This window comes from Amblyraja radiata, chromosome 14, assembly GCF_010909765.2.
Source record: "Amblyraja radiata isolate CabotCenter1 chromosome 14, sAmbRad1.1.pri, whole genome shotgun sequence".
Lineage (NCBI taxonomy): Eukaryota > Metazoa > Chordata > Chondrichthyes > Rajiformes > Rajidae > Amblyraja > Amblyraja radiata.
In genome coordinates, this window is record NC_045969.1 from 3,417,660 (window position 1) to 3,432,173 (window position 14,514).

Sequence of the window (14,514 nt, forward strand, 5' to 3'; positions counted from 1 at the left end):
CACAGAGAGGGGTGAGTCTGTGGAATTCTCTGGTGGAGGCGGGTTCTCTGGATGCTTTCAATAGAGAGCTAGATAGCACTTAAAAATAGCGGAGTCAGGGGATATGGGGAGAAGGGAGAGGAAGGAGGGAATGAGGGTGGAGGGGGAAGAGTTAGGGGAGTGAAAGAGAGGGGGAGGAGAGGGGTACTGATTGTGGATGATCAGCCATGATCACATTGAATGGCGGTGCTGGCTCGAAGGGCCGAATGGCCTACTCCTGCACCTATTGTCTATTGTCTAATTCTCCTTCCCATTCTTTCCTTTGCTCTCCACTTCTCTATCCCCTCCACCCACCCCCCCTCGCTTGGTTCCTCTCCCTCCCCTCCCTCATCTCTCACACCCGTTCTCCATCCCTCCCCTCCTTTGTCCCCTCTCCTCTCACCATCCCCCCCTCCCTCATTCCCACTCCTCTCTCCCTCCTCAAACCCCTCTCCTCATTCTTCCCCTTTCTTTGCTCACCACTCCACCCTTCACTTCCCTCTCCCAACACTCCTTTTTCCCTTCCATCCCACTCTCCCCCTCCCTCCCCCTCAAGCTCTCAACCTCCTCTCTCCCATCTCATTCCCCCCCTCACCCATTCCCTCTCCTACCTCCTCTCCCGTCCTATATCCCCTCACATTCTTTCCTCACTCTCTCTCCCCTTCATTCACTCTCATCCCCATTCCCCCTTTCACTCCCTCCCTCCACTCTTCTGCTCTCCACTCCTCCTTCCTTCAGTCTCCCCTCCCTCATTCCTTCCCCCTCTCTCCAAGCTCTCACCCTCCTCTCCTCATTCGCTCTTCTCTCTGCACCTCCTTCCCCTACTCTCCTCCCTTTCACCCCCTCTCCACATTCCTCCCATCACCATCACCCCCTCCATCTTTCTCTTCCCATCCTTCCCCTTTCCTACCCACTCTCCCTCCTCTCCTCATTCCTCTCCTATATCACTCCTCTCCCCTACCCATTCTCCCCTCCCCTCATTCCTCCCTCTCCCTCATCCTCCCTTCCAGCTCTACCTATCTCTACCCTCCCATTCCCTCTTTTCCTTTTGACCCCCTCTCTCCTCCCTCCCCCTCCTCCAATATCTCTCCCCTCACTCTCTCCCTGCCCCTCCCTCCTTCTCCCTGCACTCTCCCACCCCCTCTCTCTCCTACATCTCTCCCGTCACTCCCACATTCCCCCTTCACTCCCTCTCCCCTTCTCTCTTCTCGTTCCTCCCTCCCCATCCTCTCCTTCCCCCTCATTCCCTTTTCTCCCCCCACACCTCTCCTCTCCCCCTCCCTTCCCTCATTCCCCCCTTCCCACCCTCCCCTCTTTCTCTCCCCCTCAACCCCCCCTATTCCTCTCCTCTCATAGCCCATCTCTCTCTCCTCTCCCCTTCCCTCCTCCCCCTCTCCTCATTCCTCCCTCCTTTCCCATATCTCTCCCTGCCCTCACTCCTCCCCCCTCTTCGGCACTCTCCCTCCCCTCTCCGCTCCCTTCCCCTCCTCTCTAGTCAACCCTCACTCCCCTCCCTCTCCCCTCATTTTCCTCTCCCCTTCTCCCTCCTAAACTCCCACCACTCTCCTCCCCCCTATTCACTCCCCCTTCCTTCCTTCCCTCCTCTCACCCTCCCCCCCCCCCTCCTTCACTCCCCTCTCCCTTCCTCCACCACCCTCATTCCCCTCCCTCTCCCTTCTCCTCTTTCTCCCATTCCCTCCTCCTCCCCTCCCTCATTATCCCCTTCACTCCCCCTCCCCTCTCTCCTCATTCCCTCCCTTCATTTCCTTCCCTTTCATCTCCTCTTCCCCCTCTCCCCCCCCCCCCCCCCTATCTCTCCCCCTCTCCCCTCCTCCCTACACTCCCCCTCCCCTCTGGGCGCGGGGGCTGGGTACTGGTTGCTATGGGCTGTGTGTGGGTGCTGGGTGGCTGGGTACTGTGGGGTGGGTGTGGGTGCTGTGGGGTGGGTTCTGGGTGTGGGGGCTGGGTGCTGTGGGCTGGGTGCTGTGGGGTGGGGGCTGGGTACTGGGGGTGGGGGCTGGGTGCTGTGGGGGTCGGGGTGGCTGGGGGCTGTGGGGTGGGTTCTGGGTGCTGTGGGGGTGGGGGTCGGGGTGGCTGGGTGCTGTGGGGTGGGGGTCGGGGTGGCTGGGTGCTGTGGGTTGGGTGTGGGGTGGGGGTCGGGGTGGGGGCTGGGTACTGGGTGTGGGGGTGGGGGCTGGGTGCTGTGGGGTGGGGGCTGGGTACCGAGTGTGGGGCTGGGTGCTGTGGGGTGGGTGGGGGCTGGGTATGGAGGCTGGGTGGTGGGTGCTGGGTACTGGGTGTGGGGCTGGGTACTGTGGGCTGGGTGTGGAGGCTGGGTGGGGGTCGGGGTGGCTGGGTACTGGGTGTGGGGACTGGGTGTGGGGGTGGGGGCTGGGTGCTGGGTGCTGTGGGGTGGGGGTCGGGGTGGCTGGGTGCTGTGGGGTGGGGGCTGGGTATGGAGGCTGGGTCGGGGTGGGGGTGGGTACTGGGTGTGGGGCTGGGTGCTGTGGGCTGGGTGTGGAGGCTGGGTGGGGGTCGGGGTGGGTATGAGTGCTGGGTACTGGGCCCGAGGCCTGGCTCTGTATTTGCGGCCCCTGGCGTGAGGTAAACAAGCGGCGCCGCGCGGCACCAGGCCCGACCCGCCCCGCCCTCTCCCTGTGTCTGTGTCTCCCCGCGGCGGGCGGGCGGGATGGCGGGAGCGGGAGCGGCCCGTGGGGGTGAGTGTGTGGGGGTGAGGAGGGTGTGGGGCAGCCGGGGACAGGGAGGGGGGGAGACCGGCCTCACCTTCTGCGAGTGTTGCTGCAGAACGTTCTGTTCCACCGTCATGGCCGAAACGAGAGGAGCTGAGGGAAGGGGGAGGAGCTGGGGGAGGGAGGAGGAGGAGGTGGGGACAGGGAGGGGTAGAGAGGGAGGGTGGAGGGGACAGGGGTGAGGGGGGGGAGAGTGGAAGAGGGATGAGGGTAAAGGAGGGAGGGAGTGGGTAGAGGGAGTGAAGAGATGAAGAGAGAAGGAGGGGATGAGGGTGGGGGCGAGAGAGGAGTGGGGAGTGGGAGAGAGGAGGGAGTGAGGGAGGGAGTGAGGGAGAGAGGGAAGAGAAGAGGAGGGAGAGAGGGACTGAAGAGGGGTAGGGAGAGAGGGTAGGGTGTGAGGGGAAATGAGGGAGTGAAGAGAGGAGGGTGGAAGAGGGGTGAGGGGAGGAGTAGGGGATGGAGGGGAGGGGATAAGGGTGGAGGGGAGGGAGGGAGGAAGAAGCAGGGAGGAGGAGTGGAGTGAAGGGAGAAAGGGACTGAAGAGCGGAGGGAAAGAAGAGAGGAGGGAATGAAGAGAGGAGGGAGAGGAGAGATGGAGTGAAGAGAGGAGGAGGGTGCGGGAGGGAGTGGAGAGGGGTGAGGGGCGGAGGAGGAAATGAAGAGGGGAGGTAGGAAGGGGATGGTGAAGAAGGGGGACTGGGGAGCTGGGGAGCTGGGAGGGAGAGAGTACAGAGGGGAGGGATGAAGGGAGAGAGGATAAAAGGAGTGGCCTGAAGGAGAAGCCGGAAGGAGGAAGGGAGATGCTGAGGAGGGGAGAGATGGGGATACAGGTGGGGAGCGGAGGGAGGAGTTGGAGGAGGGAGGGAGAGGGTGTGTGGTGAAGGAGGGGGGTAGAGAGGGTGAGGGGGGGGGGAGGAGGACAATAAAGGTGGCGAGGGTGAAGGATGGGGGCTGAGGGAGATGAGGAAGCAGGACTGAGGGAAGGGAGGTTAAGATGAGGGAGGGGAGGTGAGGGACGGAAGGATGAGGGGGGGAGGGGGTTGGGAGGGAGGGAAGGATGAGGGGAGGGAAGGAGAGAAGGAGCGAGAGGGTTAAAGGTGGGATGGGTGATGGAGAGGGCTTCAGGTTGGAACTGGAGGAGGAAGAGAGCTGGATGGAGGTAGTGAGGTGGAGGGAGGATGAGGGAAGGGAGATGGACAGAGATGAGGAGGAGGGAGGGGGATAAAGGTGGGGATGGTGAAGATGGCTGGGGAAGTGGGGAGAGTGCTGGACTGAGGGGAGATGGAGAGGATGGGTGGGGGGGGGGTGGACGGGACTGCGGAGGGGAGGTAAGGGAGATAAAGGTTTGAAGTGAGGGAGGAGCTGGAGGAGGCAGGGGGATAGAGGTGAGGGCGATGGAGGAGCCTATGAGGGAGGGAGAGAAGGTTGAGGGGAGGTAGCTGGACCGACGAGGTGAGGGGAAGGAGAGAGGGAGGAGGGATGGATGAGAGAGTGTGGGTGATGAATGGTATTGAGATGAGAGAGGATAGGATTTGGTACGGGAGGGGTTTTCAGCCTGCCCTGCCAATGTGCTTGAATAAACTGGACTAATTGTGAATTATACACATTCTCTTCAGATCTGTGTGTTCCTGTAACCATTTAGAATTGTGTCCTTTGGTTAATATTACTTCTTCTTTCTTGCGAAACGAAGAAACCATTTTCCTGCCTTAAATTTCACCTGCAAAATGTTTGCAATTTCACATCATAAAGTAAATAGACACTAAAAGGAAATAATGCAGGGGATTAATTTTTTTAATTGAACAGTTTTGATTAAAATTTAACGAAAGCGGTTTACAGAAGTAATATGGCTTCTTAAAAGAAGGAATAGGTGACGTTTCGGGTCGACCATGAAGAAGGGTCTTGACCTGAAACGTCACCTATTCCTTCTCTCCAGGCCTGGCCCGCTGAGTTACTGTGTCTGTCTTCGGGTTTAGAACCAGCATCTGCGGTGCCTTAAAACATAGTGTATAAATCTTTATGTGTTGGAAAGAACTGCAGATGCCGGTTTTAAAAACTGAAGATAGACACAAAAAGCTGGAGTAACTCAGCGGGTCATACAGTATCTCTGGGGGAAAGGAATGGGTGACGTTTTGGGTCGAGACCCTTCTTCAAACTGAGAGTCAGGGGATAAGGGAAAGGGGAGACAGAGACGTGTGATGTAGAGAGAGAGAGAACAAATGAATGACATATGCAAAAAAGTAACTATGATACTGGAAACAGGTCATTGTTAGCTGTTTAAGAAGGAACTGCAGATGATAGAAAAATCGAAGGTAGACAAAAATGCTGGAGAAACTCAATGGGTGAGGCAGCATCTATGGAGCGAAGGAATAGGTGACGTTTCGGGTCGAGACCCTTCTTCAGTTAGCTGTTTGTTCGGTGAGAATGAATACAAGAATGAGACTCAACAAGATGACTTTGAAGCTGGAACGACTTGGGTGGGGAGGGATGGAGAGAGAGGGAATGCAGGTGTTACTTTTTAGAGAAATCAAGATTGATACCACTGGGTCGTAAGCTGCCCAAGCGGCATGTGAAATGCTGTTACTCCAATTTACATTTGGCCTCACTCTGACAATGGAGGAGGCCTAGGACAGAAAGGTAAGAAAGGGGAATTAAAGTGCCTGGCACCCGGGTGATCAGGCAGGTCCAGGCAGTCTGAGCGAAGGTGTTCAGCGAAACGATCGCCGAGCCCCCGCGTTAGCCTTCTTCAGCCTTCAACCACTGGACGTTTGCTTGCCTCTTCAGTCTTATTTCCACAAAGGGTAGCTTTCTGAGCTTTAGAGCATTGCTGGATGGATGATCCCAGTGTGTCTGCTAGCAGGAAGGGGTTTAGGTGACAGCACTAGAGACAAAATGAGAAAAGGAAGAGTTTTCTCGCGTAGGTAAAAATCCCATCTGATCTCTAACAGCATTTCTTTTAAAATTTACAAAATGAACTTTATCTGGAATATAAAATACATATAAAACAAAAACATCCCAAAATGTAATACATTCTGAGTGTCGACACAAGAGGAATCGTATATAGGAGCAAAGAGGTCCTTCTGCAGTTGTACAGAGCCCTAGTGAGACCACACCTAGAATATTGTATGCAGTTTCGGTCCCCTAATTTGAGGAAGGGACATTCTTGCTATTGAGGGTGTGCAGCGTAGGTTTACAAGGTTAATTCCCGGGATGGCGGGACTGTCATATGCTAAGAGAATGGAGCAGCTGGGCTTGTACACTCTGGAGTTTAGAAGGATGAGAGGGAATCTCATTGAAACATGTAAGATTGTTAAGGGCTTGGATTCGCTAGAGGCAGGAAACATGTTCCCGATGTTGGGAGAGTCCAGAACCAGGGGCCACAGTTTAAGAATAAGGAGTAAGCCATTTAGAACGGTGACGAGGAAACACTTTTTCTCACAGAGTGGTGAGTCTGTGGAATTCTCGGCCTAAGAGGGCGTTGGAGGCAGGTTCTCTGGATGCTTTCAAGCGAGAGCTAGATAGGGCTCTTAAAAATAGCGGAGTCAGGGGATATAGGGAGAAGGCAGGAACGGGGTACTGATTGTGGATGATCAGCCATGATCACATTGAATGGCGGTGATGGCTCGAAGGGCCGAATGGCCTACTCCTGCACCTATTGTCTATCAGCTATTGACACATTCAATATAGTCTTTGGTCAGAGGGTGGTGAATCTGTGGAATTCATTCCCACAGAAAGCTGTGGAGGCCAAGTCAATGGATATTTATAGTTTAGTTTATTGTCACGTGTACCGAGGTACAGTGAAAAGCTTTTGTCGCGTGCTATCCAGTCAGCAGAAAGACAACACATGATTACAATCGAGCCATTCACAGTGTACAGATACATGATAAAGATAATAACGTTTAGTGCAAGGTAAAGCCAGCAACGTCCGATCAAGGTAGACAAAAGTGCTGGAGAAACTCAGCGGGTGCAGCAGCATCTATGGAGCGAAGGAGTTTCTCCAGCACTTTTGTCTACCTTTGATTTTCCAGCATCTGCAGTTCCTTCTTAAACACAACAAAGTCCAATCAAGGAAAGTCTGAGGGTCACCAATGAAGTAGATAGGAGTTCAGGACTGCTCTCTGGTTGTGGTAAGATGGTTCAGTTGCATGATAACAGCTGGGAAGAAACTGTCTCTGAATCTGGAGGTGTGTTTTTTCACACTTATATAGAAACACAGAAAGTAGGTGCAGGAGTAGGCCATTCACCCCTTCGAGCTGCTCCACCATTCAATATGATCAGTGCTGATCATCCAGAATCAGTATCCCGTTCCTGCTTTCCCCCCATATTCCTTTGAAGGGATATCTATTCCTTTTGCCTGATGGGAGAGGGGAGTAGAGTGGCCAGGGTGTGACTCGTCCTTGATTATGCTGCTGGCCTTGCCGAGGCAGCGTGCGGTATAGATGGAGTCACTAGAAGGGAGGTTGGTTTGTGCATTCCTTTTAACAAATTTCGAAAATGAACTTTATCCATAATAAAAAATACATACAAAACAAAAACATTCAAAAACATAATACTTTCTGAGTGTCTACATATTCAATATAGTCTTTAGTCAGAGGGTGGTGAATCTGTGGAATTCTTTGCCACAGAAGTCGATGGATTTTTTAAGGCATAGATAGATTCTTGATTAGTACGGGTGTCGAGTTATGGGGAGAAGGTGGGAGAATGGGATTAGGAGGGAGAGATAGATCATCCATGATTGAATGGAGTAGACTTGATGGGCCGTATGGCCTAATTTGCTCCTATAACTTATGAATATTGCTATTGTTACACCCAGCAGTGTTAGCAACTCCACTTTTCTATACATATACAGTAGCACCATTACCACTCATGTGGCACCCTGGGGTGATATCCCTTCTCTTGTTTGAAGGGTGTCCCCACCCGACTCTGCCCCCCAATGTCCAGCAGCGAAAGGGCCCTAGACCTTGGTCCTCCCCCACAGAGCCTTGGCGTAGGCTGCACCGAGCTTCAGTGCTCCTGCAGTGTGGAGCGGGCCAGTTGGCCGATGGACATCTCGCTCCGCTGGGAGGCCAACAAGTTTGGGGCCGACCAAAGAGCATCTTTCTCCGAGTCGATGGTCTACCAGCGGCACTTGATGTCCGCCTCGAAATATGTCCCTGGGAACAGTCCGTGAATCAGAATGCTCTGTTACAGAACTCCTTGGGATGAACTGTGAGAAGGACTCTTGCATCTTTCTCTAGATATTCTTAACAAATCCACACTCTGCTTGCTAAAGGTTTCAGAGAGCATTTTAAGGTGAAGGTGTTCATGCTATTGAATGAACGAACAACTCCATTCTCTCTGACTTGCACCTGTCTCAATTACCCCACCGAGATCGACACTACGCTACATTGTTGGAGAGAGAAGATTTAAGGGGGTGTTGCCAGGATTCGAGGGTTTGAGCTATAGGGAGTGGTTCAGTAATGCTGGGAGTCTACTCACTACTGGAGAGCAGGAGGATGAGGGGTGATCTTATAGAGGTGTACAAAATCACGAGCGGAGTAGATCGGGTAGATGCACCGAGTCTCTTGCCCATAGGGGAAAATAGACAATAGGTGCAGGAGTAGCACCTATTCGAGCCAGCACCGCCATTCAATGTAATCATGGCTGATCATCCCCAATCAGTACCCCGTTCCTGCCTTCTCCCCATATCCCCTGACTCCACTATTTTTAAGAGCCCTATCTAGCTCTCCCTTGAAAGCATCCAGAGAACCTGCCTCCACCGCCCTCTGAGGCAGAGAATTCCACACTCATAACTCTCTGTGAGAAAAAGTGTCTCCGTTCTAAATGGCTTACTCCTTATTCTTAAACTGTGGCCCCTGGTTCTGGACTTCCCCAACATCGGGAACATGTTTCCTGCTTCTAGCGTGTCCATACCCTTAACAATCTTGAGAACCAGAGGACATAGGTTTCAGGTGAAAGAGTAGCGGGTGCATGGAACAAGCTGGCAGAGGAGGTAGTTAAGGCAGGGACTATCCCAACTTTTAAGAAGCAATTAGACAGGTACATGGATAGGACGGGTTTGGAAGGATATGGGCCAAATGCAGGCAGGTGGGACAAGTGTAGATAGGCATCGGTGAGACCAAGCGTAGGCTTGGCGATCGTTTCGCCCATCACCTCCGCTCGGTTCGCAATAACCAACCTGATCTCCCGGTGGCTCAGCACTTCAACTCCCCCTCCCATTCCGAATCCGACCTCTCTGTTCTGGGCCTCCTCCATGGCCAGAGTGAGCACCACCGGAAATTGGAGGAGCAGCACCTCATATTCCGCTTGGGCAGTCTCCAATTTCAATTAAATTCTCCAATTTCCGGTAGCCCTTGCTGTCTCCTCCCCTTCTCAGCTCTCCCTCAGCCCTCGGGCTCCTCTTCCTTTTCTTCTCCCCGCCCCCCCCGCCCTACATCAGTCTGAAGAAAGGTTTCGGCCCGAAACGTTGCCTATTTCCTTCGCTCCATAGATGCTGCTGCACCCACTGAGTTTCTCCAGCACTTTTGTCTACCTGTAGATAGGACATGTTGGTCGGTGTGGGCAAGTTGGTCCGAATGGCCTGTTTCCGTGCTGAATCACTTTGCGATTCTATGCCTCTACATTTGTGACATGAATGTCTTGTTACACTGTTCCGTTGGAATGACCACAATAGCTGGATGGCAGGTTTTTATTGCAGACTCTATAAGTCATCGTTCCACCCATACTGGGGGATTTTACTTGTTCAACTCCAGTGCAATGCTGAGTTACAGCCTTAGATGTGGAGGAAATAACTCTGGTGGGAGAGGCATAAATGAAAGGGATTTGTAAAGCAACATCACGGCCTGTGAGTGCAAATTCAAATAAATTAATTTAAACACATTTCAAGTCTCATATTTTGCTTGGGTAGCTTACAACCCAGCGGTACGAATATTGAAGGTAGACACAAAATGCTGGAGTAACTCAGCGGGTCAGGCAGCATCTCTGGAGAGAAGGAATAAAGAAATAAAGACCTTCCCTAACCAGAAGCCGTGGATGAGCAGGGAGGTCAGACTCCTACTGAAGGCTCGCGATGCCGCTTTCAGATCTGGCGACGCTGAGGGATACAGCTCATCTAGGGCCAAGCTGAAAATGGGAATTAGGAATGCCAAACTCAATCACAAACGGCGGATTGAGGAGCACTTCCAAAACAATTCTGACCCCAGGCGCATGTGGCAAGGAATCAAATCCCTTGCCGATTACCAGAAAGTTAACACCCCTCCCCCAGACAACGCCACCCTTCCTGACGAGCTAAACAATTTCTATGCTCGCTTTGACCGTGATAACAAAACCCCAGCCATCAAAGTTGCTCCACCCCCAAATGAACAACCCCTCAGTCTCTCCACCTCTGCTGTACAAGATGCACTGAGCAAGGTGAATGAGCGCAAAGCTGCCGGCCCCGATGGCATCCCTGGCCGGGTGCTTAAGGCATGTGCTGGACAACTATCCCAAGTCTTCACCGACATTTTCAATCTGTCACTGGCCCAGGGTGTTGTCCCCACTTGCCTCAAGACATCAACCATCGTGCCAGTGCCCAAACAGTCAGCCACAGGGAGCCTCAACGATTTCCGCCCAGTGGCACTCACCCCTGTCATTGCTAAGTGCTTTGAGCGGCTGATCTTGGCTCACCTCAAAGCCAGCCTCCCCCCCACACTGGACCCCCATCAGTTTGCCTACCGGGCCAACAGGTCTACAGAGGATGCCATAGCGGCGGCCCTACACTCTGCCCTGACCCACCTGGACAACAACAACTCCTACATCAGGTTGCTGTTCATTGATTTCAGCTCCGCTTTCAACACTGTCATCCCCGCCAGCTTGATCACCAAACTCAGCGGGCTTGGCATCTCCACCTCCCTCTGCAACTGGACACTGGATTTCCTCACCAACAGACCACAGTCTGTTAGGGTCAACAACCTCAACTCCACCACTATAACACTGAACACCGGCGTGCCACAGGGCTGTGTGCTCAGCCCTCTCCTCTACTCCCTCTTCACCCACGACTGCATCCCTAAGTACGGATCCAACGCCATCATTAAGTTCGCTGACGACACCACGGTGGTAGGACTGATCAGTGACAACGATGAGTCAGCCTACCGAGAGGAGGTCCAGCACCTGACAACCTGGTGTGCCAATAATAACCTCGTCCTCAACTCCAAGAAGACGAAGGAACTTATTGTCGACTTCAGGAAGGTCAGAGGGGGCAGACATACCCCCATCCACATAAACGGGACTGAGGTGGAGCGCGTCTCCAGCTACAAATTCCTCGGGGTACACATCTCGGAGGATTTGTCCTGGTCCCTCAACACCTCCAAGCTGGTCAAAAAGGCACAGCAACGCCTTTACTTCCTGAGGAGGCTCAAGAAAGCCCACCTGTCCCCCCAGATCCTGACCAACTTCTACAGGTGTACCATCGAGAGCATCCTGACCGCCTGCTTCACGGTATGGTACAGCAGCTGCACTGTTGCGGACAGGAAGGCACTACAACGGGTGGTGAAAACCGCGCAGCACATCATCGGCGCCCCGCTCCCTGCCATGGATGCCCTCCACCGAAAACGGTGTCTGAAACGAGCTGGGAAGATCATTAAAGACCCCTCCCACCCCAATCATGGACTGTTTGCCCTCCTCCCATCAGGGAGGCGGTACAGGAGCCTCAGGTCTCGTACCAGTAGGATGAGGAACAGCTTCTACAATCATACCATCGCATTGCTGAACTCGGAGTCCCGCCGATAGATTCCTCCGGTCCCTCCGTCCCCATTGTTTAATTATTTTGCATTTTCTATTGTTCTGTATCCTCTTTTAAAAAAAAATTTCTATATTGCACTACTACGGACTGACGCAAAACTGCATTTCGTTGTACCCATACTCAGTATTTGTGCAATGACATTAAAGTTGAATTGAATTGAATTGAATTGAATTGAATTGAATGGGCGACGTTTCGAGTCGAGACTCTTCTTCAGACTGAGAGTCAGGGGAGGGGGCGGGACAAAGATAGAATGTAGTCGGAGACAGTAAGATTGGTGGAAGAACTGGGAAGGGGGAAGGGATGGAGAGAAAAAACAAGGGCTACCTGAAGTCAAACTTAGACGGTCTGAAGAAGGGTCTCGACCCGAAACGTCACCTATTCCTACGCTCCATAGATGCTGCCTCACCCGCTGAGTTTCTCCAGCATTTTTATCTATCTAAGAGAAGTCAATGTTCATACCGCTGGGGTGTAAACTACCCAAGCGAAATATGAGGTGCTGTTCCTCCAATTTACGCTGGGCCTCACTCTGACAACATGAATATTGATTTCTCTAACATCAAGAAACCCTTACATCCCCTCTCTCTCCGTCCCTCACTCAGCTTAGTCGTCGTACTAGTTTCACCGTCATCGTGTTGAGTTTCACTTTCTGTATCTCGTAATCACCTACGCCACAGCCTCCATCTTGCCTCGATCATCGTTGCTCTTTGCATATCTTCCATTCACTTCTCCTAAGTGCCGTCAATAACTCTCGGTCTGACAAAGGGTCTCTTCTGCAGTTGTATAGGACTCTGGTGAGACCACATCTGGAGTATTGCGTACAGTTTTGGTCTCCTAATTTGAGGAAGGACATCCTTGTGATTGAGGCAGGGCAGCGTAGGTTCACGAGATTGATCCCTGGGATGGCGGCATTGTCATATGAGGAAAGATTGAAAAGACTAGGCTTGTATTCACTGGAGTTTAGAACTTGAACTTGAACTTATAGAAACATATAAAATTATAAAAGGACTGGCCAAGCTAGATGCAGGAAAAATGTTCCCAATGTTGGGCGAGTCCAGAACCAGGGGCCACAGTCTTAGAATAAAGAGGAGGCCATTTAAGACTGAGGTGAGAAAAAACGTTTTCACCCAGAGAGTTGTGAATTTATGGAATTCCCTGCCACAGAGAGCAGTGGAGGCCAAATCACTGGATGGATTTAAGAGAGAGTTAGATAGAGCTCTCGGGGCTAGTGGAGTCAAGGGATATGGGGAGAAGGCAGGCATGGGTTATTGATTGGGGACGATCAGCCGTGATCACAATAAATGGCGGTGCTGGCTCGAAGGGCCGAATGGCCTCCTTCTGCACCTGTTTTCTATGTTTCCATGACCCAAAACGTCACCCGTTCCTTTTCCCCAGAGATGCAGCCTGACCCGCTGAGTTACTCCAGCCTTTTGTGTTTAAACCGGCATCTGCAGTTCCTCCATGCACATCAAATCCTTGTTCTCTGCCTCCCAGAATTAGAATTACCTCGGTGATGAATCATTGCATAGAACACAGAACAGAACAGCAGAGGATCAGGCCCTTCAGCCAACAGTATCCGCGTTGAACAAGATGCCAAGGTCAAATAATCTCTGCTGCACGTGGTCCCTCTATCCCGTGCATATCCATGTACCCATAAGGTCATAAGGAATAGGCCATTCGGCCCATCAAGTCTACTCCGCCATTCAATCATGCCCGATCTATCTCTCCCTCTTAACCCCATTTTTCTACCTTCTCCCCATAAGAATTCCACAGATTCATCACCGTCTGACCAAATAATTTCCTTCTCATCTCCTTCCTAAAAGAACACCCTTTAACCCTGAGTCCTAGACTCTCCCTCCAGTGGAAACATCCTCCCCACATCCACTCTATCCAAGCCTTTCACTATTCTGTGTTTCAATGAGGTCCCCCCTCGTTCTTCTAAACTCCAGCGAGTGCAGGCCCAGTGCCGACAAACGCTCATCAAATGTTAACCCACTTGTTCCTGGGATCGTTCTTGTAAACCTCCTCTGGACCCTCTCCAGAGCCAGCACATCCTTCCTCAGATATGGTGCTGATCCAAAAGCCTTTTTAAAGCCACTATTGTGTATCTGCCACCACCCTCCAAGTGGAAAATGTTTCCTCTCAGCCTCCTATTAAATCTTTCTCCCCTCAACTTAAACCTATGTCCTATGGTTCTTGATGCAACTACTCTGTGCATTCACCCTATCTATTCCCCTCATGATTTTATACCCCTCTATAAGATCACTTCTTCAACCTCTTGCACTCTGTGCGGCACGGTGGCGCAGCGGGTAGAGTTGCCGCCTCACAGCGCCAGAGACCCGGGTTCGATCCTGACTACGGGCGCTGTCTGTACAGAGTTTGTACGTTCTCCCCGTGTCCTGCATGTGTTTTCTCCGGGTGTGTCGGTTTCCTCCCACACTCCGAAGATGTGCAGGTTTGTAGGTTAATTGACCTTGGTAAATTTGTAAATTGATCCTAGTGCGTGTGTGTGTGTAGTGTGCGGGGACTTTGGGTCAGCACTGATTCGGCGGGCCGATGGACCTGTTTTCGCGCTGTATCTCTAATTAATAAGGAATAAAGCCCTAGCCTGCCCACTCCTGCACCTATTGTCTATTGTCTCTCCCCAGAGGTCAGGCATAGGAGTCCTTGTAACCTGTGTCCAGGTTCCTGTGATCTTTCCTTAATAAGCTCCAGACCTCTATCACTCGTTAAATTTAGCTCTTAGGACTAACGGAATCAAAGGATATGGGGAGAAAGCAGGAATGGGATACTGATTTTGCATGATCAGCCATGACCATATTCCCGATGTTGGGGGAGTCCAGAACCAGGGACCACACAGTTTAAGAATAAGGGGTCGGCCATTTAGAACGGAGACGAGGAAAAACTTTTTCACCCAGAGAGTTGTGAGTTTGTGGAATTCTCTGCCTCAGATGGCGGTGGAGGCCGATTCTC

At 52.2% G+C, this 14,514-nt stretch overlaps 2 protein-coding genes across 5 annotated transcripts in view; both read right to left on the bottom strand.

The window, feature by feature from the left end:
- The window catches only part of usp25 (ubiquitin specific peptidase 25), a 127,503-nt gene extending 124,603 nt beyond the window's left edge, over window positions 1–2,900 (bottom strand). For all 4 annotated transcript variants that reach the window (XM_033032368.1, XM_033032367.1, XM_033032366.1 and 1 more), the window contains exon 1: window positions 2,803–2,900. In XM_033032368.1, coding sequence (XP_032888259.1) covers window positions 2,803–2,844 — 42 coding nt within the window. In that variant the 5' untranslated portion in view covers window positions 2,845–2,900. The remainder of the gene's footprint in view (window positions 1–2,802) is intronic.
- A 1,637-nt stretch (window positions 2,901–4,537) lies between these two features.
- LOC116980290 (arsenite methyltransferase-like) overlaps window positions 4,538–14,514 on the bottom strand; it is a 40,472-nt gene continuing 30,495 nt past the window's right edge. The window contains exon 10 of the mRNA XM_033032370.1: window positions 4,538–5,646. Within this exon, the coding sequence (XP_032888261.1) occupies window positions 5,512–5,646 (135 nt within the window). The 3' untranslated portion in view covers window positions 4,538–5,511. The remainder of the gene's footprint in view (window positions 5,647–14,514) is intronic.